General features: G+C 34.9%; 2 protein-coding genes across 2 annotated transcripts; both read right to left on the bottom strand.

The window, feature by feature from the left end:
- Positions 1-2,030: 2,030 nt before the first annotated feature.
- LOC143257141 (uncharacterized) lies at positions 2,031-8,729 on the bottom strand. The gene is made up of 3 exons (XM_076515436.1): positions 8,608-8,729; positions 3,425-3,874; positions 2,031-2,713 (listed from the first exon to the last, which is right to left on the bottom strand). Exons 1-3 carry the CDS (start codon positions 8,614-8,616, stop codon positions 2,330-2,332), a joined length of 843 nt encoding a protein of 280 aa, XP_076371551.1. The 5' UTR covers positions 8,617-8,729; the 3' UTR covers positions 2,031-2,329.
- Positions 8,730-22,642: 13,913 nt separating this feature from the next.
- Positions 22,643-24,751, bottom strand: LOC143257142 (uncharacterized). Its single transcript, XM_076515437.1, has 3 exons — positions 24,689-24,751; positions 23,586-24,050; positions 22,643-22,871 (listed from the first exon to the last, which is right to left on the bottom strand). Exons 1-3 carry the CDS (start codon positions 24,695-24,697, stop codon positions 22,785-22,787), a joined length of 561 nt encoding a protein of 186 aa, XP_076371552.1. The 5' UTR covers positions 24,698-24,751; the 3' UTR covers positions 22,643-22,784.
- Between the last annotated feature and the right edge of the window lie 791 nt (positions 24,752-25,542).

The following is a 25,542-nucleotide window of genomic DNA, read 5'->3' on the forward strand; positions in this document are numbered from 1 at the left end:
TGTGAAATGTTCACTTCAGTTTTGACTATATATAATATGTTTACTACTTTTCATTATACAGTAAGTTTTTAAAGTAAATTATAGAAATATTTATTTAGTAAGTTTTCTACAATTTAACTCTATAATAAGTTTCCCCTACATATATATATACTGGTATATTATTTGTTGAATATGATTATGTTGCACGTTTGTAATATTTCTGTATTATACTTTCTCTGTTTATTTTAGAGCAAAGTCATGTTAAGTTATTTCATGTGTATACCATAAGGAATCGAACTCCGTATTTTAGCATTGTAAGTCCCTACATATATCACTGTCCGCTCAAAGGACTTATAACAAATTAAGTTTCACATATAGTCATATCAGATAGATAGTAATGTCTTTTATAGAGTGTAATCACAGTTGATTATATTTTATATATAGTGTTATCATACGGGAATAATAATGTTTTATAACTAGTATTATCATATAAATAGTTATGTTTTATATATAGTTTTATCATATAGATAATTATATCCAATAAATTCAAAAGATTCTCTTACGATGATGAAACCTATACTTCAAATTTGGTTTCAAAAGAACAGTTCCTATACTTGTGTCATACATATAGCACTGTTAATTACACTGGTTACATGCTTTTTTCGACCCATATTATATCGTTTTCTGTGTATAAACAAGAAAATGTAATATTTCAAAATTTTACATAACAGTTTTAGATTATTTAAAACTTCAAGTTACAAACCATGTGCTATTAAACTTGTAATATTATATCCAAAAACTCATTATGTATTGCTATGTATATTTATCACATATAATTCTGTGTTAAGTCTGAATCGTTACGATCTGTGTTAGGACTAGTCGTAACAATTTGTGGTGGGACTGGATTGTTATTTATTGCTACAATTTGTAGAAGGACTATCTTTTTATCTTTTAACGTGGTAATACTATCGTTACAATTTGTGGTATGTATAGCTTGTTAAGATATGTGGTAGGACTGGATTTTTATGAGTTGTTACAAATTGTGGTAGAACTGATTTGATACGCACTTCAACTGAACTGAATAATTGACAGACTGAATAATTACCATCACTGATTGACTGAAGTGTTATAATCTCAGAGAGGTCTAAATCTTCAGAATATGAGTTAGGTCTAGGTACTTTTGATTTGAGGTTGGACTTGATCCTTTGGTTCTATCGTTAAACTGGGTCGTTAGTAATGAAACTTTGCAATATTGCACTATGAGATGAAGTATTACAGACTCAAGGTAAGGTTTAATATAACACATTAAAGAAAAATGTAATTCGTAAAGAGAAGTTTGCTCTTAAATATCTCTTATGTTATATTTACAATAACAGTTTATTTTATTATTTTTAAATCTTTCTGATTTTAAAATATATTTAATGTTATTTAGGAAGCATAACAGATAATGAATCAAATAACTTGTTTGATACCTAGAACACCATTTTATCCATTATATTTTTCTTCGTACAGAGCTCCCTGTTGGTGTGTGGTAAATGTGGGTTTAAGCCTTTAAATAATACACAAAAGAATTAATCTTTTGGAGAACTTAATCGCCACCTAGCCAATATTTTTAAATGTTTTAGAACTATACTGTTAACAACTTGATCCCTGCTTTAATATCCCTTAGAAACACCTGTAAACTTTATTAGTCTGGACTACAGACCAGATGGATTAAAGAATCTTCTTTCATTATTTATTTGGAAGCTGTTCGCGAGGATTTTGACAATACCAATATGTTACCCCAATCACAGAAGTTTCTTGTACGTCTAAACCAAAGTGGCCAGTTGAGTTTTATTATTTATCTTATGAGTTGGTATTTCATATGTGTCTCTTCTCTACTTATAATAATTTCTCCTTTTTTAACATATAAAATCCAACACTTCAATCTATGTATTGAAATCGTCAACAAAGTTTATAATCCCAAATATTAACTTTAAGAAATGTAACTTTAGTTTTATTTATTTATTTCATTTAGTTATTAATCAAACAATTAATCAACAAATGCACCTATTTACATATTTTTATTTATAAAACACATTTGTTTTGTTCTTGTCCTACATGCAGTGCCAGTAATCCACAAAGTTTATAGTAAATAACAGGTAAAAACTGAGATTAGCTTGATCCTTAAGATAGTTCGCTTCGAAAATCCTCAATTATATATTAGAGGAAAAGCAGACAGCGAGTGAAGTATTGACAGGATATATAAACCGGAAAAATATTAATGAAATACGACAACATTGATTATTTAGCTAAGCAATAAAATACACAAAAAACATTTCCTTAACGTTATACCATAGAATTGACCAAGTTATTGCCAAGGCCTACTAGCTGGAACAGGGTGTTTTGGATAACCACCACCATCACCAGGTGTTCCGTGTCCAGGGCGTTGCCTAGGTGGGTAATAAGGAGGTGGAACAGGAGCAGAGGACTGGAAATTAACGTCAGCAGGACTTTCACTCTTGGTACCTGGTTCGTTGGTGTATACTTGAGCTTGGAATCCTTGAGGACCAGCAGTATATTGAACTTTCCTAAACCGTCCATCTGGGTCAGAAAGCTTGTAAGTTCCTCTTACTTGACCATATCCATCTCCAACCTCTTGCCGTGCACTAAAACCCCCGTCGGCGGGTGCAACGTAGCTAAATGAGTAGGGTGTGGGGATTGAGGGGTACACTGGTTGTTGGCCGTAACGTCCCTGTGTAAAAGCATGAACTAATTTATATCTATACGTATTAAAAACAATGTCGTTCCTATGTTGGTTACAAGAGTTTTCTTCAAATGGTTTACGAAGGAATATCACACTTTGTCTATTTATTGCCATGGTTATTTTTATGTCTATTAAGTTTCATTTAAACTTTTAACTTGATTTATTCGATTTTTTTCTAAACATAAAGTAAAGTTTTTCCTTACTGTTTCCGGGTTGTTTATCAAAAGACAAATTTAAGTATGTAAAGTTAACCTATAAATGTAGAGAGATTATTGATATGCTTATCGAGATGAATTAGTGAAATATATATCAAATGAGATTTTACTGAAATCCAAATTAAACAAAGATTTACTGAAATATATTCAAAAACATATAACAGTAATATTCACATTAAAGTCATGATTAGAATTTGATGCTTACATTATTCAGATCATTTTAATTTCTTAATCGGGAAAAATTACTTCCTTCTAGAGTTTATGGTTATTAGGTGAGCAAATTCAGTTTCCGACTAAAGTATTTGTTTCAACACTGATGGATGAGGAACTCAAGTCGAAAAATTGTGTAACAAGTTCCTTTAAAATAGTGTTTCTCCTAAATATCAATACATATTTTCACCATAATATAAAATATATATATCGCTGGTTCCACATTTTGGAAAAAGTAACATATACAACTATATATCAAATTGTAATTACTTACTCCTCCTCGTTTACCACTAATGAATCCGTCTGCTGGTCCACCTCCAGCACCAAAGAGTCCACTTACTGCTAGTCCTCCAGTACCAAACTTCCCACTACCTCCAAATCCTCCAGTGCCAAACTGTCCACCACTTCCTAATCCTCCAGTAGCAAACTTTCCACCAACATCAAATCCTCCACCACTTAACTGCGCATCTGTCCCAAATCCTCCAGTACCAAAGTGTCCACCAGCTCCAAATCCTCCTCCTCCCAAATGTCCACGACTTCCTAATCCTCCTCCACCATATTGTCCACCAGTTCCTAGTCCTCCGCCATCAAAGTAACCACCAACTCCTAATCCTCCACCACCAAACTGTCCACCAGCTGTTAATCCTCCACCTTCTCCCACTCCTCCTCCTGTCCCAAGGAATCCACCTTCACATACAGCTAGAAATCCCAAAACCGTCAAGATCTGTAGAATGTAAAGAAAAGTTCATAACGAAAATAATTTTGTTCAATATGCTGAAAATTATTCAAAGACATTTGTCTTTTCTGAATCTGTTTACGAATCATTTTTCTCTTGAAGTCCTTAAGTAGACTAGAGAAACCATGGTACCTTTTTTTAAAGTGTTGATTCTAAGATATTGAAACTTCAATAAGTATTGCGTTATTTGAACTAAGTCGTCCGTGTTTGGGTCAGAGAATCGTTTGTTGATGATTGCGTACCAGTCAACACAAAATTAGCACAGGCAACGAAACGTCGTGTCTTTTGAAAATATTTCTCTGCATATTTCAACTCTGCCTAAAATAAATTTGAGTAACGGGTTTAGGAAGTGCTGTGTATAGTTATAACATAGACTGGAGCAAGAATTAAAGACAGACGAATGAAAATATTTAACATGAACAACGTCCTTATATTCTATATAATACATCTTTAATTTAACACTGCTATATAACGAATAAAATACTATTTATACGATTTATGTTAACATTACTCAAAAGGAAAGTTGTAATGTAACGTGTACTTACTCCAATCATTCTCCCTGATTTGGATAACTTTGAAAATGGAACAAATTTATTAGAAGAACTGTTGGTTGTGTGTGATTTGTTTGATTATATGCGGCCTTTATACGATCAAAGACTGTGTGGGTTTTGTTGACGTCCCTGTGATTAACCAATGAGCGTTTCTCACACAATGAATAATAAAATCAATGGTCTAATTTCTGGTTTTCTGAAATAGCCTTGGTTTGAAACATCTATGTTTCTTCAGTTTGAAAAGAGTGTTTTGTTAAAAAGACAATGGCCTCTGTGATAGTGTGTTATGAAAGACAGGTTCTAGTGATTAGGAATCTCACACAATAAGTAGCTATATAACGTTATGAAATCCATATAATATCACGTCTCTTAGGATTTGTTTATCACAGACCTACTAGCTTTGATAAAGAATGTATGAACCCTTTTGAAAATCGTATTAAAAACCACGAGGTCACATCATACTCTATCAACGTTCACTGTTGATATCTTTAATAATGATCCATTGACCCCTTTGACGTCATTTAAAAATATTAGCTATAAAACCTTTATTCTATTACGTTATGTCCATGTGACATATAATTTTTATGTCTGTAGATAAGCCTTACAATCAGGGATACTCAGTAATTATGAAACATTTTTTAAACATTAATTTGTAAGGTATGTAATCGTGCTAGAAAACATAATCCAACGTCTTACCTTTCGTGTGCCAGTATTCATAATTCATGACCTTGTGCTATTAACAACTCGTATATGGAATCAAAAAAGTGATATAAAAATAATTAATCGGACCGTATTGTGTCGTGTTAACTTCCACAAGGGTGGAGTTTAAACTTTGACCTCGGATAAACGTTATACTTTCTGCAATGCTTCAGAGCTACAAACGTTGATGCAGATGTTCGATCTCTGTAGTGGATATCTAATCTTGAACATTCTATTTTCTTAAGAAGTCGTTATTTTTTAATTTTTGAAATGAAGATGAATGAAGATAAGATCTTTTATTATCTTATTACTCACCAGCTGGCGTACCTGACACATGAACAGAAGTTATGTAGAATAAGAACAGAAAGTAGTAATATATTTATATAGATAACATACAAAGAAAATGCTGTTTTGTTGATACAGGTTATATTGTCTATAATTCTATGAGACATAAAATTTTGTTATGACTGATTATATAACATTTTCACTGTCTTATTAATCAGCTAGATTTCAATTAAAGTCGAAAATAAATTACTCCAAATTTATCATATAATGTTTTTTTCTGTAATTTCATTATATTATAAGTTTTTGAAAATATTTTACTGGTTAGTACATTTCTTGATAGTTTTATTATAAAACGAGTTTCTTAGACTTTTATGACGCAGTAAGCTTTTTTTGTCCTGTCATAGGGTAGGATTTCTAGAATTTTAATATATATGTTTTATTATACAATGTTATACAATGCATAATAACTAAGTTCAATATCTCATTTTTTAATCCACTAACCTTCACTAGAAAAACATTATGATCCAATTTTAATAATACAATATTGACAACATATAAATAACATGACATACGACAAGAGTGGTATTTCAATACTTTTTCTGTTTGCACAATTTATGGTTATTTTTTATTAGTCGGAGTTATTTATTTTATTAGACCTGTTTCGTTTGTTTCTGAAAAAGTGGGACGGAAACTCTGAAAATGCCTTGAGATAGTTTGATATCATTTCTGATATTCATATATTTTTAGCAGATTTCGATCACTTCTATTGTCAGAGTAAACAAAACTCATAACACATAGTAAACTTAAAATGACTGAATGGCGGAAGAGATATTTTTAGAACTGCTACTTTTTATAACTATAGTACTTAGTTGGAACCGTAGAAAAATCGTCTGTAAACGACGCTGATCGAGAAAACATGACGTTTAAAATAGTAAGATTTTAGTTTTTCTAAAAATCGTCTGTTTTGGCAGTGACTTGAAAAAAATTTTGTCCGTCTAAATTCTATCGTTTTATGTTTGTGTAAAATAAACTGACAGTCATGCTGGAAAATATGAGTGTTTTGTTAAAATGTAGACTAATTAGCAATGAATAAATAAAGGTATTTAATAAACAGAGACAGTACTGGGCTGTTCTTTTGACAAAACTGGGTTGTTACCACATGTGTTAAGACTCATTCGTTACGTTCTTTTATAATACTGAAAATATTACTATACATGCAAATAAATAATTGTTACATTCTTCGGTAAGACTGAAAATATTACAACTTGGTATGACTAAATTGTTGCATTCTTTGGTAAGACTAAAAATATTACAACCTGTGGTAGGACTGAGTCGTTAAGTTCCTGTAACTACGCGGTAACACATGGTTGTCACAAGTAAAATAAAATGATTTATTTTAAATTTTCGAACTAAGTTCAATATTTCATTGTTTAACTCACTAACCTAGGAGAAAATTATGATCCAGTTTTAAGAATACAATGTTCACAACATATACATAACATGAGAAACGACAAGTGTGGTGTTTCAATACTTGTGGTAGAACTAAGTGGTTATATTTTTTGGTAAGACTGAAAATATTACAACCTGTGGTAAAACTGAGTCGTTAAGTTTTTTGGTAAGACTGGATCGTTGCAATTTTAGCAAGGCTGAAGTCAAAATGGGTTAAACTTTGTGATACCACACTCTTTAGTAATCAGTAATTGTACTAACAATAGTAATCATTGTACTATTGGTACATTTGAATATCTATACAGGCCTTCGACTGGCAGCTCTGCACTATGCTTCAGGTCTTATTAAACTCATGGTTTTACCCCCGCGTCAGATATGGCACAGATATCTTGTTGTGAAACTTTTTCTTAAAACGAACTATCAATAAATCAATGTTTGTGCTAATTGACAAGGATGCAATGAAATACATTAATGTACACAACGCCCTCTTGTGTGCAAACAATATATATTTTAAAATCCCAACTTGCCATGTTTGTATATGGCGCTGCATCAGTTGGGTTAATTTATTATAAAAGTATAAACAGTAAAAATGAAATAAATAAAGAAACAATATCCCGACTTTTCGGTGGAGGCTCCATTCACATTGTTAAAAAGAAACTGATTTTATTAAGAATACCTTCACATTCACTGAAGTGTTTGAATAAAATTAATTATATTATTCGTTATTATTGAAATATATGAAAATGAACGCGTTTATTTCAGAAAAATTAGACTAACAATGACTTTCTGCGGGGGGGGGAGTACGACTGCATGCTAGTGTCTCAGAAGAACGCTCCCTACAGGCTAAACGGTAAGTTTGAAGTCTTACAGCGCATAAATCCGGGATTTGATACCCGTAGTGGACACAATACAGATATCTCATTGTTTAGGTTTACGTTTAACGACAAACGGTTACAAAATGCTCAGAAGAAAACGTGACGGCTCATAACGCTGAAATATAGGTTTCTGTTACCAACGAAAGGTGCAAATAATTGTTAATGTAGTTTCGCGCTAAAAAACTGAGAAAAAACCCCGTGCTCTTCTGTCACGCAGCAGATCTACCGTTAAGCTGAACAATTTATTGTACAGAAATTTCGGGATTTTTTTTTTTACAATTCTTTTGAAAGAGGTTAACTGAATAATTCTATATAATAACTTGTATGATTCTTGAGATTTTCGTTCTGAGTGATTGCGTGTCTATTTCACCATTAAGAATATACCATTAATTCTACAACATCATATATCCTCGTTCAGAATATTACACTCAATGATATACATCTCATCGTAAGTTAACTAGAAATGACGACATTACCAGATAATTATCTTCTTCCGTGTTTTATTTTAAAATAATAAGTGTTATTAGACAAGTTGTTGAGCGTCGTGAATCACTACAAATGTGTTTTTTGTATCCATAGTAATATTTGCGTCTTGTAACAGATCCATTTTATCTTAGCACCGAAAACCTCAGCAGATTCTAACTCTATAAACTGCAGGGAAAGAAAGTTGAATGCACAATGTAATCGTAGGTATTACCCCTCCAACTCATGATTTGAAGTTTAAAAATCGAAAGAAATCTAAGAGACTAGCTGAAAATCGTTTGGCAATTTGACTAGCTTGAGGGAAATTCCTTTTAGAGAGAAGATGTTAGCCAATACGTAAATTAACTGACAGATAGAACATATAAGGTCGTGTACTTACCTGGAACATTTCTGTTGGTTCAAAGTTTGCTAAGAAATATTAGATACGAAAGATGTTCTTTGTTTGAGTGTATTAGCTGTTGGAGTTTAAAAGGTTTTATAGCAGCTGGAAATGACTTTTTTCTTGACGTCACTGTAGTTGTAAGCCAATGAAATGAAAGGGGGAAGTCAGTATTCGAAAGTCAATCACGTAAGATATGTATGTTCTATTAAATATTCTGTGGTCTACTTCATGGACTATTTCCTTCAATGTCCTTGTTTGTATTCTTTCAACAGCCTTCAGTTAGATGTCCCTTTCTTGAGCTCTAAAAGGTAGTTAAGTAGTGCCCTACTTAATCAAATTCGGAAATGAACGTCTTGTTAAAAACAATTAGAAACAGCTGTGCTATCGATGCGAGGCTTTGAAAATAATTATGGTAAATTTGAAAAAAGGAAAAAATGCCTTATATAATTTCTCCAAGTGGTTTCTTGGACCAGTGAATTATTTATTGGAATTTCTTTCTTTTATATTAGATTTCAGGCATAAAGGTGTTGTTTGATTTTGAAATTTGAATATTGAGTTTCCATGAACTAAAAATAATGGTTATGTGAAAAGGTTTCTTCATCAGTAGAATAATAGTTCGACCTTCACATAGGTAAACTAAATACATCAACAAATGAAAGCACATATTGTGTGATTTATGGAAAGAAACACCTGGTTTATTTTATAAACCTGGTATTTTTTAAGCTTAGAGTAACACCTAGTGGCACCGTGGTAAGTCTGCGGACTTACAACGGTAGAAATTTTGATACCCGTAGTGGACAGAGCACAGAAGGCCCATTGTCTAGCCTTAGGCTTAGCTTTAAACAAAAAAATAAAAATAATGTTATTGTTTACATTTGTTAAAGTTACTGTTCAATGAAATAAATATCAACAATACACTGTTGATTGAAAGAAATAGTAACAATATTATAACTTGAATGTCTTTTCTAAACACTATTTTTATTAATAATTTGTTTTAATATTTGTAAACTTGAACTTTTTTTCATTCGTAAACAAATTATTTGGTTCTTTTATTTTTGAATCAACATTTTCTGTATTTTAGGCTTAGTTCAGTACACTTTTCTCTTCTTAATGAATAGCCTATTTTCATCGTTAAAACCCAAAGAGGTGCAGGTTTTTACATTTTAAGACCAAAGACAAAATAATAAAATATCGATAATTGGAGACATAATTTTTTATAATAATCAGTAATAAATCTTTGACTATATTCCTTTTTTGTAGACTAGTTAGAGATAAATAATAGAATAACAGTCCTATAAATCCACATTACGTAAGCTTAGATCCACAGTTTGTGCACTGCTGCTACAAAAACACACTCCGCACTTTGGGAAGTTCATTAATAAATAAAATTTGGATTTGTTTGTTTTTTGAATTCCACACAAAGCTACTCGAGGGCTATCTATCCCTAATTTAGCAGTGTAAGACTAGAGGGAAGGCAGCTAGTCATCACCATCCAACGCCAACTCTTGGGCTACTCTTTTACCAACGAATAGTGGGAGTGACCGTCACATTATAACGTCCCCACGGCTGGGAGGGCGAGCATGTTTGGCGTGACGGGTATGCGAACCCGCGACTCTCGGATTACGAGTCGCACTCCTTAATACGCTTGGCCATGCCGGGCCTAAAATTTGGAATGACATTTTCAGCCTGAACCCCTTTTCGGACTGGTCAAAATATAATGTTTAAACATTCTTTATCACAAACTACTGTTCAATCTTCATAAATGTTTCTTTTTTTCTTTTTCGAATATTTGAGTTAAATAGTTCTAAGTATTCGAAAGTGCGAATCTAGTTCAGTGATATCGTAGCTTGATCCTTCAAACCATAAAAGTTTGTTTGTTCTCACACGTGAGCTTTTGTTGTTAAATTTCATCACAAGTTTCAACACGACGTCGTCAAGCTTTCGGAACTAGAATCTTTAGAGATGCCCGCCAGTGGCTCAGCGGCATGTCTGCGGACTTACTACGGTGAAAACCGGGTTTCGATACCAGTGGTGGGAAGAACATAGATAACTCATTGTGTAGCTTTGTGCTTAATTCAAAACAACAACAACAACAACTTTAGAGATAATTTATTCTATTGTGTTGGGCGTGGCCTAATATTGAGCGAGCCGTATACCATCAATCCGAAGTCTCATGATTCGCACTCCTTTTTCTGTTAAAATTCTCTCTTTGACTTTGCTGACGTGGATGCGTTATAAGAATGAGGGTGAAATTTCTCTATTTGCTTAGAGTAGCTCATAGTTTGGCTAAAGATGTTAATCGATTGTCAAGTCTGTCTTCAGTTCAAAGTTGGTGAAATAAAAAGTTTGTGGCGAGTAAAAGTTCTTAGCAGTAATGAACTCTGAAATTTCTGGTTAGATGGGAGTAACGTGAAGATGTTAGGTTAGAAACCCTTAACATCAGACATAACCACGCATATGTTCCTGCTGGCTAGTAAGAAGACAGCCAGTTATCAGAAACAGCCGCCAACACAACTACTGTAAAACAAATATTGGAAGAGCACAGCGCCTTTTATGTTGTGTTACAAGACGGTGTTTTTGATCCCAAGCCCGCTACGCTAAACTCGACCTCATTACTAACTTGATGTTATAATAAAATCTGTCATTTTAATTATTTCAATACAATTTTTCTTTTTCATTTATTAAGGAATAAGCTACACAACATGAGCGTCCGAGGGGTGAGACAAGAGGGACACTTACCGTTTTCCAGAAAATAATAAACGTAATTATTATATCATTCATTAGGGTATATATATAATTATTTTTATCCACTTCAAACTACTTTGTAACCCTATCCCACGGTAGAATTTTTGTGGAAGCTCATGCAACACAATGAATTATCAGTGCTTGCTGTGTGCCCCCCACCCCAGTGGCACAGCGGAATGTCTGTGGTCTCACACATCTAGAATCAGGTTTCGATACTTGTGGCGGGCAGAGCCCAGAGAGTCCTTTATGTACCTAATTCCGAACAAACAAAGAAACCAGAGCAGTTTTAACCACGAGTGTTACACCCGAATATTAGCATTGTAAGTCGCTTAGACACTGAGGGAGAGGAAACTGTCGATTTGAAACCCATGAGACCTGTTTGATTAAAAATAATATATAATAAAATGTAACTTGAGTGGGGTGAAGGTTTTTAACAATTAAAAAACATTTTTTCACATAATTTCATATATATAATTAGTGTTTTAAATTTTCAACAAAACCTGATAAACGTTTCCAAATGTTTCTATTAAAAATATTTTCAAAATTTCGACTTTCTCCCACTTTTTTCTTTAACTATTTCAAACAAACGGGTTATAAGCAATTTACATTACCTGCGATTCTAGGGTTTGTTTATCAGATCCTGATAATTCAGTGACATAAAAGGCTTTGTTTGTTTGTTTGGGAATTTCGCACAAAGCTACTCGAGGGCTATCTGTGCTAGCCGTTCCTAATTTAGCAGTGTAAGACTAGAGGGAAGGCAGCTAGTCATCACCACCCACCGCCAACTCTTGGGCTACTCTTTTACCAACGAATAGTGGGATTGACCGTCACATTATATACCCCCACGGCTGGGAGGGCGAGCATGTTTAGCGCGACGCGGGCACGAACCCGCGACCCTCGGATTACGAATCGCACGCCTTACGCGCTAGGCCATGCCGGGCCGACATAAAAGGCTACCAGCTGTTTACTCATAAGCACTTGTTCCTTTCACTCTAATTACTCGTGCTACAAACGTCTTACAACAACGAATCGTTTGTAGAAAGTACATCAACTCTTCCCGAAGTCGTATTTAGTCTTACAATAGGCGCTAACCATTTCCGACCCAAACAACAGATCATGTCTATTACTGCAGGAAGTCTGTGGGTTTTAATTTATTTATTTTCTACATACCTTGAGAGAAAACAATAACGGTAAGAAAGGAATGAAAGGTGTGGAAATGGATCAGGTTTAATTTTGTGTGTTTCAAGTGTTTGGGACGTCCACGAATAATAATTGGATAAGTCTGAATAAACGTGGCTCGTTATCTTGTGATGTCATCTCTCGGGAATTCGGGAATTCGGTCGAAACAGCTTCGTGGCGCTGGAAATAAGATCGCTTTGAAACAATACAACATCCCGACCTGTATTATTCAAAAGATGTTGGTGCATTATCGAAACAGGAATAACCACAATCTAGATGATTTCATGGAAGACATGACACTTGTAGGCCGCTCAAGGTTGGAAACTGACGCAATAGCGAGAATGACCCACGAAACATGAAATTATCTAAAAGAAAAAGAAAATACATTCTCAAAGAATGAACGATGTAGAAGGAAAGGTGAAAACTGCACGAACTGGAGCAGTATAGGGTCTTTTTATTGGGGGAAGGGGAGGTAGTTCAGAACAAGAATCTGATGTAGGTCACCTTGAAGATTTTTTTTTATTTTGACTCTTACTTTGTCATCCAAATTTCGAACGTATAATTACATCACTATAATAGAAGAACTTTATGCTTACTAATAAATATCAGAATATTTTCCTAAGGTTAAACACCACTTCGTGAAACAGAATCAGGTTTATTGGGAGACCTTTGGAATAACAAAGAATGAGTTTTATGACGACTTTCAGAAGTTGCAGAAGTTGAAGTTTGTCACCTGCTATATTATTTACTGAATATTGTAATATATACTATATTATTTATTTTTATCTAAACTTTTGAGACATCAGTTTTAAGTTTCTTAACACTTTCTCAATCGGAACAATTTTAATAATTTAATTTCTAACTTCTCTAAACACTGAACAATGAAATAGAAAACAATAGAATTTCTGAGCCATAACATTTGTTATGTGGCAAAATGGTTTAATATTGGCATCTTTCAAATAAAAACACTAAAACGTTTTAAGTACTCACTTGGCCCTGCATGGCCAGGTGGGTTAAGGCGTTCGACTCGAAATCCGAGGGTCGCAGGTTGAAATCCCGTCGCACCAAACATACTTGCCATTTCAGCTATGTGTGTGGGGTTATATTGTGATGATCAATCCCACTATTCGATGGTAAAAGAGTAGCCCAAGATTTGAGGGTGTGTGGTGATCTAGATGCCTTCCCTCTAGTCTTACAATGCTTAATTAGGGACAGCTAACGCCCTATTAGCTTTGCGCGAAATAAAAAAAAAAAAACAAAAAAAAACAAGTTCTCACCTCTACAGCCGCTAATATGCTGTGACTTTGAAAACTATATACAGTAGATATTTAAAGAGCATGTCTTCCCCCAATACAACCTAGATGACCAAAGGTACTGATGGTTGTACTTACATCACCATCTCTCTGGTACTATGCTCATTAAGCCTTTTATGTGGTTCTGAAAAGACTTTAAAAAGAATACCGTCTGTCTTCTTAAGGAATGGTAAATATAAATGAATATAAAAGTCATACCACTTATCTATCTCTCCTTCTTCTACAATCAATTAGATGTGCTATTTTAAAAGTAAACTTCAGTATTTCGTGTATGTTGGTCATAACAGTTTGTTTGAAATTTCATAGTCAACACTGAATGCGTAACTATAACAGTAACTTGTGTTCCACTTAGAATTAAACAAATATGTAAAATAAGAGTTTCATAATTTAAATACGTTAAATAAACCAAGTTTCGGGTGTAACCTTGTGATTCTCCTACCACTCTTTAAACTGGAAAGTCCAAGGTTAGAGCTTTCAATGTGACTCTGAACATGCAGTTTCAGTTGTGAGTGCGTTTTAATAATGACACATAATTTCTCCATTCGGTTTAGCCCACACTTATGGGCGGCGGACACTGCTGACTGCGTGCCCTTCATTAAATCAGAAGTTCTGAATTACAGTCATGTGAAAAAGTTAGGACACCCTATGAAAGCCTGTGTATTTTTGTAATATTTTTGGATATATAAATATTTAATCTCAATTTTAACAATACTGAAAGATTATAGGAATATAACTAAATAATTCAAACTGAAGAAAAGACTTTTCAAGATCTTCTGTAAATGTAATTCTACAAAAATGCATATTCTAACTGAGGAAAACGTTTGGACACCCCCACATTTATTCCCACTTAAAATGGCTCAACTCACACACAGGTGTATCACACCAGATGCACATGATTAGAAGATCGTTACTCAGCATTTTGAATGAGGCTTGCCCTATTTAAACCTCAGACATTTAGTTTGGTGTTTTCCTGACTGTTGAAGTGAGAGTGAGCACCATGGAGAGAGAAAAACAGCTGTCTGAGGCCTTCAGAAAGAAAATAGTAGCAGCTTATGAGTCTGGTAAGGGATTTAAAAAGATCCCAAAATATTTTGAAATCAGCCATTCCACTGTCGGAAAATAGTCAACAAGTGGAGAGCTTTCAAAACAACTGCCAACATGCCCAGGTCTGGTCGTCCAAGTAAGTTCACCCCGAGAGCAGACCCCAAGATGCCACAAGAGGTCTCCAAACACCCAAACATATCAGCACGGGGCCGACAACAGGCTCTGGCTACTGTTGATGTGAAAGTGCATGCCTCAACAATCAGAAAGAGACCGCACAAGTTTAACACACAATGAAGGTGTGCAAGGAGGAAACCTTTGCTCTCTACGACAGGGTTTCCCAACCGGGGTGTCGCGAAGCCTTGGCAGGGGAGTCGCGTAGCCTTGTTAGAAGTAGCTTGGGATAACATTAATTTTATTTCATCAATTACAATTTCATGCTCTTACTTTTTTTTTTGTTTCGGTGCAAAGCTAAACGTGTGCTACGTTAATTCAATGTCATTAGGTGATATTATGGGTGTATGTATGCGTGCCTGTGAGTAAATGTGCCTGTGCGAATGTGTATGTGTCTGCAACTGTATGTATGTGTGTACTAGTGAGTAGCGAGTATGTGAGTGCACGCGCATGTACGTATGCTTGTGTGTCTGTTTAGCTGTGATTAAGTGTGTGTGTGCTCGCTGTCGACACGTGAGTCACATGTCCGTTGCTGATTGGTGGATGACGAATCGCGCGACTGGTCACGCTCCCTTCCTTCCCAATACTTACCCCATCATTACTCTACCTGCACCCCCCACAAGTAGTCAGTGTAAGATCTACAGTTGCCAAAGCGTTCATTATTCAACATTTTTATTTTATTTTAACAAGGAGATAAGTAAGCAGTATAGGTGAGTTGTGTCCATGGCTAAACGGCGCAGATACTCAGAATGCTACCTCAACATTGGCTTCACCACTGTGCTCGCCAACGACGGCATCGAGAAACCACAGTGCGTTTTGAAACATCCAGAACACGCAAAGAAGGGTTTGGATTTCTTCAAACGGCATGAACGGTGTCTTAAAAGCCAAAGAATCGATAGAAGTGGGTCGTTTTAGCAGCAGAGTGCAGCCGTAGTGGAAGCTTCATATGAGATTGCATTCGAATATACCAAACAAAAAAGCCTCAAACGATTGGAGAAACACTTCTTAAACCCTGCATGATGAAAGCAGTAAATCTTATTCTTGGAGAAGCCAGTGCAAAGAAAATGCAGCAAGTATTCCTGTCAAATAATACAATACAGAGGCGCATTTCTAAAATGTCTATGGATGTGAAGGAACAGGTTTTGACTGAAATCAAGGGTTCCCCTTTGTTGTCCTTTCAGCTCGACGAGTCAACAGATGTAAGTTCATGTTCTCAGTTGCTTGTCTTCGTGAGATACGTTAATCCAGGTGACATCAAAGACGAATTCTTATTCTGCAGTGCACTTGAAACCACAACAAAAGCTGATGATGTCATGGAAAAAGTTTCAACTTTTTTCAAGACGAAGATCTTCAATGGGAAAACGTGTGTGGGGTTTGTACGGATGGGGTACCGGCTATGCTGGGATCGAAATCAGGATTCCAGTTGAGAGTGAAGAAGCTAACACCTCAAGCAAAGGGCATCCACTGCATGATTCACCGATATGCTCTCGTCAGTAAGATTCTCCCTGCCTCTCTGCAGGAAGTGCTTGAATCTGTAATCAAAATTGTAAATTATGTGAAGACTCAAGCACTCAACACTCGCCTATTCAAAGAACTATGCAAAGACATGAATGCTGACCACGAAGTCCTTCTCTTCTACACGGCAGTACGTTGGTTGTCGAAAGGAAACGTTATTAATCGTGTCTTTGAAATGAAAGATGAAATAAAGCTATTCCTGGAGACTCAAGAAAGGAAAGATCTTGTAGCTTACTTCGAAGATGAAGCATGGAATAAAAGGCTTGCGTGCCTAGCCGACATTTTTGACCAGCTGAACAAGCTCAATTTGAAGCTTCAAGGAAGGGAAACACATGTTCTCCTTTTTCAAGATAGTCTTCGGGCCTTTGTTTCCAAACTGCAGAACTAGCGTCGGAAAACCAATCTTGGAAACATCGCTATGTTTGAAAAACTTTGTGGAGTGACGGATGAGTCTCAGATCCAATTGGATCAGTTCCTCAAGGATGAGATTACCGAACACCTTCAGTCTCTAGAAAAGGAAGTCGAGCGTTACTTCCCTGAGCTATCACAGGAACAGGAGAACCTGGTAAGGAACCCATTTTGTACTGAACTTGATGTATCCAGCATCCCAGATGATATCCAAGATAAATTTCTGGATCTAAGGAACGACTCTTCAGCTCGTGATTTCTTCAAGGTGAAATCCGTGACTCAGTTCTGGTGCGTTATGTATCAGTCATACTCCAAAGTCAGCATAATAGCTTTACGTGTCCTTGTTCCATTTGCTTCTACCTACTTGTGTGAGGCAGGATTTTCCACTCTTGTCAATATAAAAACAAAGAATAGGAACAGATTGGATGTTGGAGATGACATGAGACTGGTTCTAACAAACGCTCGGCCACGAATTTCAAAGCTTGCTGCTGAAATGCAATATCAGGCATCTCACTAGCTGGGTTGGATAGCTGTTCAAACCTATGTTAATATTATTTTAAGAAATATATGTTCTTTTTGTGAATTCAGGTTGGACCAATGTGATTTAATTTGCTAATAAATAATTACAGAATTTTTAAATATTTTTTTAGATGTTTCTTTCCCTCTCCTTCACAGAAAATAAAAGAAAAATTAAGCTGCTGATAGTAAGCCCTAAGTAGGGGGTCACATGGGTTTCAAACTTTTAGGTAAGGGGTCGCGAGTGCCAAAAGGTTGGGAACCTCTGCTCTAAGAGAAACATCAAGGCCAGACTGAAGTTTGCCAGAGAGAATGTAGACAAAGGCCACAACTTTTGGAATATTGTTCTTTAGACAGATGAGTCCAAAATTGAATAATTTAGACACCAGAACAGAGGACATGTTTGGCGTAAACCAAATAGACCATTCCAAGAAAAGAACCTCATACCAACTTTGAAGCATGGAGGTGGAAGTGTCATGGTTTGGGGCTGCTTTGCTGCAGCAGGACCTGGACAGCTCACAATCATAGAATCCACCATGAATTCAACTGTGTATCAGAAGATGCTTGAGAATCATGTGAAATCATCTGTAAGAAAATGAAAGCTGCAGCGGAACTGGACCCTGCAACACGACAATGACCCAAAACATACCAGTAAATTCACCAAGGACTGGCTGAAAACTAGGAAATGGAGAGTCCTGGAATGGCCGAGTCAAAGCCCAGATCTTAATCCCATTGAGATGCTGTGGGGTGACTTGAAACAGGCTGTACATGCAAGAAACCCCTCAAATATCTCACAGCTGAAAGAATTTTGCATTGAGGAGTGGGGCAAACTTTCTTCAGACCGATGTCAGAGACTGGTAGATGGCTACAAGAAACGTCTCACTGCAGTTATGTCAGCCTAAGAGGGTAACACTAGCTATTTGGGGGAAGGGTTTCTTAACTTTTTCCTCAATTAGAATATGCATTTTTGTAGAATTACATTTGCAGAAGATCTTGAAAAGTTTTTCCTTCAGTTTTAATTGTTTAGTTATATTACTATAATCTCTCAGTATTGTTGAAATTGAAATTAAATATCTATACATTCAAAAATGTCACACAAATACACTGGCCTTCCTAGGGTGTCCTAACTTTTTCACGTGACTGTATGTCGTACTCCTCTTGGACAGCAGTAGACATACAGACTTACAATGATAAAATTTGGGGTTCAATTCCCCTAGGTAGGCACAGCATATATTCCAAGGTGACTTTGCTCTGAAATAATCCAGAAAGAGAAACTTAAGTTATTTCTGAACCATCAACTCTTCGAACCGTCTATTTAGTTCATGTGTTGAATACGTGTCATTCATGTAGAAAATACACCAATAAACCACTTGTTACTGCTTTAATGTCAAACGTCCATAAAGGCCAGTTGTCATGTCAGTAACGTAGGTTCTTTAAACTTAAGACATGAGATTTATTAATAAAATTATTCAAAAAGTAACAACACGAAAATATGTGTGATTAATAAAATTCATTGAACCTTACCGGAGAAGGCCTGGTGGTAGAAGTTAAATTTCACTGTTCTGTAAGACAAAAGTTGGCGATGGGTGCTACTGACTGGCTGTCTTCTCATTAACCTAACCGTTCACACTCAGTGAAGGCTATGTACAAGCAGCCACATATACAGCTTCGAGAGTTATTTAGAAGAAAACGAAGAAAATAAACCAGGGGGTGAAACCTATCGACGGATATGCTTGATCTTTTAGCTGTGGGTGCGTGATCAGAGTAGTTGTCAAACTCAAATATCTGATCAAAAGTAGCCCAAAAGGTTATAGTAGGAACTGTTGACTTACGGTCTTCCCTTTAGTCTACCACTTCAGCAGCTTTGAACATAACTCAACAAACGAACGGACAGTTATAAGCGTGCTGTTTCCTGTGTAACAGAAAGAAAAACAACAATTGTCGATGGCATTTCGTCGATATAAATTCACACGAAAAGAGAAGGAAGAAAAGTGCTTCCATTTTGTTTAGTGCAGCCACTACGTTTAAGGTCAAATGATACAAATGCCGCTAGGGGTAGGTGAAATAGCTAAATGAAATGAGACCTCAAAATGATTAAAAAGTTTTAATGAAATCAGAAGTTATATAGGTAGCACTGGAATTGTTATCAAATAATAATGAGCCTGGGATAAAAGTTTGATTTTGTTTGTTTGTTCAGAAATTCGCTCAACTCTACACACTAGCCATCCTTAATTTAGCAGTGTAAGATTAGAGGGAAGGCAGTTAGTTCTCACCTCCCACCACCAACTATTGGGCTCATATTTTACCAGATAATTGTTGGACTTAAAGTCACCTTATAACGCCCTCACGGCTGAAAGGGTGAGCATGTTTGTTGTGACGGAGATTCGAACCTGCGATTACGATCAACTCCTGTACTCGTGTCACACAAATAGCAAAGATAGTTGTCTTGTATAATCTAACACAAATAAAGGGTATCTAATTAAATATAAAACAGTATTGAAACACTTATTTGAACAAAAAATTTTATCGGAATATATTATGATAGCCCTATTATATTTACAGATAACAGATATCAGAATATATTATGCTATATAGCTTAATATAAAGCAAAGCTAAACTTCCTTTATGAAAACTTGAACTAACTAAGATATTGAATCTAAGATTTTTAAAGCTTGTAATGATAAATCGCTTTATTAAAATAAATTTTACAATCAGAAAAAAATTAGAAACGTTTTCGTGTTCAATAATTTCGTGAAATAGTAAACTTAAGAAACATTTGAAGTGCAGATATGAAGAAACCGAATGTTGATATAATCGTTGATATGCTGGGTTGAAAATGACGATGTCCAAAGTTCGATCCCTTGTTATATCTCTGTTCATATCAATAACACTAATTCTGTTTATATTTCAGCATTTTTTTGTCTAATTAACTTGTAATATTAAACTTTCACTATAATAAAATAAAATGTTATTGTAGACATAACATAGCAAATATTTAAGGGGGAACTTTTCGGCAGAAATTATATATATCTCCAATGTATGATATTAAATCTTACTTCGAGTCTGTTATCCTTAACGTAATTCGTCCTCCGGTGGAACAGCGATAAGTCTACGAATTAACAACACTGAAATCAGGAGCTCAATTCCCCTCGGTGGATACAGTAGACATCCCAATGTGGCTTTGCTACAGTAAAACACACACTCGTCTAATAGTGTGATATTACAAACTTTCTTTCCTTATGATCCAGTTTCACGACAAAACTAAAGGTTCACGTCCTACCCCAAATCGTAAGAACGTAGTCCAAACACTGATTCTAAAGGCCCAGTCCTCTCTGAGATCATAACAATTCAGTCAACTAATGAAGATAATTATTCAGTCTACCAAGATTGTATTCTTTCAGTTCTGTCGAATAGCGTGTCGTACCAGTCCTACCACATATTATAACGATGGATAACAATGCAGGTCTACAACAAAGTGAAACAATAGATAACAATCCAGTCCTACCACATATGCTGACGAGCTTTTCCTGCCACATTTTATAACGATTGAGAATAATCCAGTCCTACCACACATTTTAATGAGTTAGTCTTACTACAGATCGTAACGATGTCGAGAAAGAGCCAATCTAACGAACAAATTTAATATTATTTTTCATGTGATCCAGGTTTTAACAGTGACCTAGACCTTTGTCTTCTGTATATAATTTAAGGAACAACCAATTGAAATTGTTCATAACCTTTAAAAACACTGATTCTGAAAGATAAATGACACAACTCTGGTGATTTAAATGAAATAATAAAAACCATAAGTTGAAGTAACTAAATATCACAGTGAGGTTTAGCATTTCAGTTTTAACGGAGGAGTTTTTTCTAATTCCTTTTTGCAGTGAAAATTAAAGAATGAATAGAAATAGTACAAATTTATTATAAAGTTTGTCATTTGTTTCATATTTTGTGAATACTAAGTTGTGAATTGTAAATAATACGTTGAATTATTTTAAGATGAAAGTAACACAGTGTAAGTTATTTATATTTTCACTTACAATATGTTATCGTAAATATAGAAAACATAACAGCCAGAGAAACTTGTTTGATGCCTGGAACACCGCTTTATCTTCGTAAAGAGCTCACTGATGGCTGTGTGGTAAATGAGAGCTCATCAGGTTTAAATAATAAACGAATGAAAAAAAATCTTATGGAGTATATAACCGCTATCTAGCCAATATTTCTAAAATGTTTTAGAACTATATTGTGAACAACTTGATCCCTGCTTTAATATCCCTTAGGAACACTTGTAAACTTTATTTGTCTGGACAACAGACCGGATGGATTAAAGAATCTTCGATCATTATTTATTTGGAAGCTGTTCGCGAGTATTTTGACAATATCAATATGTTACCCCAATTACAGAAGTTTCTTGTACGTCTAAACCAAAGTGGCCAGTTGAGTTTTATTATTTATCTTATCAGTTGGTATTTCATATGTGTCTCTTCTCTACTTATAATAATTTCTCCTTTTTTAACATATAAAATCCAACACTTCAATCTATGTATTGAAATCGTCAACAAAATTTATAATCCCAAATATTAACTTTAAGAAATGTAACTTTAGTTTTATTTATTTATTTAGTTTTATTTAGTTATTTTATTTAGTTATTAATCAAACAATTAATCAACAAATGCACCTATTTACATATTTTTATTTATAAAACACATTTGTTTTGTTCTTGTCCTACATGCAGTGCCAGTAATCCACAAAGTTTATAGTAAATAACAGGTAAAAACTGAGATTAGCTTGATCCTTAAGATAGTTCGCTTCAAAAATCTTCAATTATATATTAGAGGAAAAGCAGACAGCGAGTGAAGTATTGATATAATATAGAAATCGGTAAAATATTAATGAAATACGACAACATTGATTACTTAGCTAAGCAATAAAATACACAAAAAACATTTCCTTAACGTTATACTACAGAATTGACCAAGTTATTGCCAAGGTCTACTAGCCGGAACAGGGTGTTTTGGATAACCACCACTACCACCAGGTATTCCGTGTCCAGGGTGTTGCCTAGGTGGGTAATAAGGAGGTGGAACAGGAGCAGAGGACTGGAAATTAACGTCAGCAGGACTTTCACTCTTGGTACCTGGTTCGTTGGTGTATACTTGAGCTTGGAATCCTTGAGGACCAGCAGTGTATTGGACTTTCCTAAACCGTCCATCTGGGTCAGAAAGCTTGTAAGTTCCTCTTACTTGACCATATCCATCTCCAACCTCTTGCCGTGCACTAAAACCCCCCGTCGGCGGGTGCAACGTAGCTAAATGAGTGGGGTGTGGGGATTGAGGGGTACACTGGTTGTTGGCCGTAACGTCCCTGTGTAAAAGCATGAACTAATTTATATCTATACGTATTAAAAACAATGTCGTTTCTATGTTGGTTACAAGCGTTTTCTTCAAATGGTTTACGAAGGAATATCATCCGTTGTCTATTTATTGCCATGGTTATTTTCATGTTTATTAAGTTTTATTTAAAATGTTAACTTGATTTATTGGATTTTTTCTAAACATAAAGTAAAGTGTTTCCTTACTGTTTCCGGGTTGTTTATCAAAAGACGAATTTAAGTATGTAAAGTTAACCTGTAAATGTAGAGAGATTATTGATATGCTTGTCGAGATGAATTAGTGAAATATATATCAAATAAAATTTTACTGAAATCCAAATTAAACAAAGATTTACTGAGATATATTCAAAAAATATAACAGTAATATTCACATTAAAGTCATCATTAGAATTTAGTGCTTACATTATACAGACAACTTTAATTTCTTAAACGGGAAGAATTACTTCTTTCTAGAGTTTATGGTTGTTAGGTGAGAAAACTCAGTTTCCGACTAAAAATAAAGTCTTTGTTTCAACAATGATGTATGAAGAACAAAGGTCGATAAATTGTGTGACAAATTCCTTTAAAATAGTGTTTCTTCTAAATATCAATATATTTTTTCGCGAATATATAAATATATATATCGCTGTTTCCACATTTTGGAAAAAGTAAGGAATACAACTATATATCAAATTGCAATTACTTACTCCTCCTCGTCCACCACCAATGAATCCGTTTGCTGGTCCGCCTCCAGCACCAAAGAGTCCACTTACTGCTAATCCTCCAGTGCCAAATTGTCCATCAGCTCCAAATCCTCCAGTGCTAAACTGTCCACCAGTTCCAAATCCTCCGGTGCCAAATTGTCCACCAGCTCCTAAACCTCCAGTACCAAACTTTCCACCATCTCCAAATCCCCCACCACTTATCTGTCCATCTGTCCCAAATCCGCCAGTACCAAAGTGTCCGCCAGCTCCAAATCCTCCTCCCCCAAAATGTCCACGACTTCCTAATCCTCCACCACCAAACTGTCCACCAGCTCCTAATCCTCCACCAGCAAAGTGACCACCAGCTCCTAATCCTCCACCACCATACTGTCCACCAGCTGTTAATCCTCCCCTTGCCCCAAGGAATCCACCTTCACATACAGCTAGAAATCCCAAAACCGTCAAGACCTGTAGAATGTAAAGAAAAGTTCATAACGAAAATAATTTTGTTCAATATGCTGAGAATTATTCAAAAACATTTGTCTTTTCTGAATATGTTGATAAAACATTTTTTCTTGAACGTTACGATATCATTTTCTACCAAGACTCCATCTTATATAGTCTAGAGAAACCATTGTACCTTTTTTAAAGTTTTTATTCTGAGATATTGAAACCAGATTAAGTATTGCGTTATTTGAACTAAAAACTAATTGTACCGTTTCTTAGAGTTTTCTAATATGAAAAGTTTTGTTTTAGGAGAAATAAGTCGGTGTTTGGGTCAGAGAATCGTTTGATGATGATTGCAAACCAGTCAACACAAAGTTAGCACAGAAAACAAAACGTCGTGTGTTTTGAAAACATTTCTCTGCATATTTCAACTCGACCTGACAATAAATTTGAGTTAACGAGTTTAGGAACTTGTGTGTTTAGTCATAACATAGGCTGCAGCAAGAATTAAAGACAGAGTAATGAAAATATTTAATATGAATAACGCTTTTATATCCTATATAATATATCACTAATTTAACAATACTATATAACGAAAACTATTATTTATATGACTTATGTTAACATTACTTAGAAGGTTAGTTGTAATGTGTACTTACTCCAATCATGCTCCCTGATTTGGATAACTTTGAAAATGGAGCAAATCTTGAGAGAAGAACTGTTGGTTGGTATTGTGATTTGTATGACAATATGCGGCTTTTATACGATTAAAGACTGTCTGTTTCGGTGACGTCACTAGTGTTTAGCCAATGAGCGTTTCTCACACCATAAGTAATAAAATCAATGGTCTAATTTCTGGTTTTCTCAAATAGCCTTGGTTTGAAACATCTCTGTTTCTTTACTTTCTAAAGAGTGTTTTGTTAAAAACAATGCCCTACTTTTCTGATTGTGTATGATGAAAGACAGGTTTCATAATAACGTTATAAAACCTTATAATCTCACGTCTCTAACGGTTTTTTTTATCATAGCTTTGATAAAACATATATGAACCTCTTTGAAAATCTTATTAAAAATCTCGATGTTCATTGTTCACATCTTTAATATTGAACCATTGACCCATTTGGCGTCATTTCATAATATTAACTACAAACCTTTATTCTATTATGTTATGTTCATGTGACATATAATTTTTATATGTATATATAAGCTTTATAATCAGGGATATTCAGTAATTATGAAATATTTTTTGAACATTAATTTTTAAGGTGTGTAATCATGCTACAAAACATAATCCAACTTCTTACCTTTCGTGTACCAGCATTCATAATTCATGACCTTGTGCTATTGACAACTCGTTTTTCGAATCAAGAAAATGATATAAAAATAATTAATCAGATCGTATTATGTTGTGTTAACTTTCACAAGGGTGGAGTTTAAACTTTGACCTCGGTTAAACGTTATTCTTTCTCCAATGCTTCAGAGGTGAGCTTCAGAGCTAGAAACGTTGATGCAG

Source organism: Tachypleus tridentatus, chromosome 7 (genome assembly GCF_004210375.1).
Source record: "Tachypleus tridentatus isolate NWPU-2018 chromosome 7, ASM421037v1, whole genome shotgun sequence".
Classification (NCBI taxonomy): domain Eukaryota; kingdom Metazoa; phylum Arthropoda; class Merostomata; order Xiphosura; family Limulidae; genus Tachypleus; species Tachypleus tridentatus.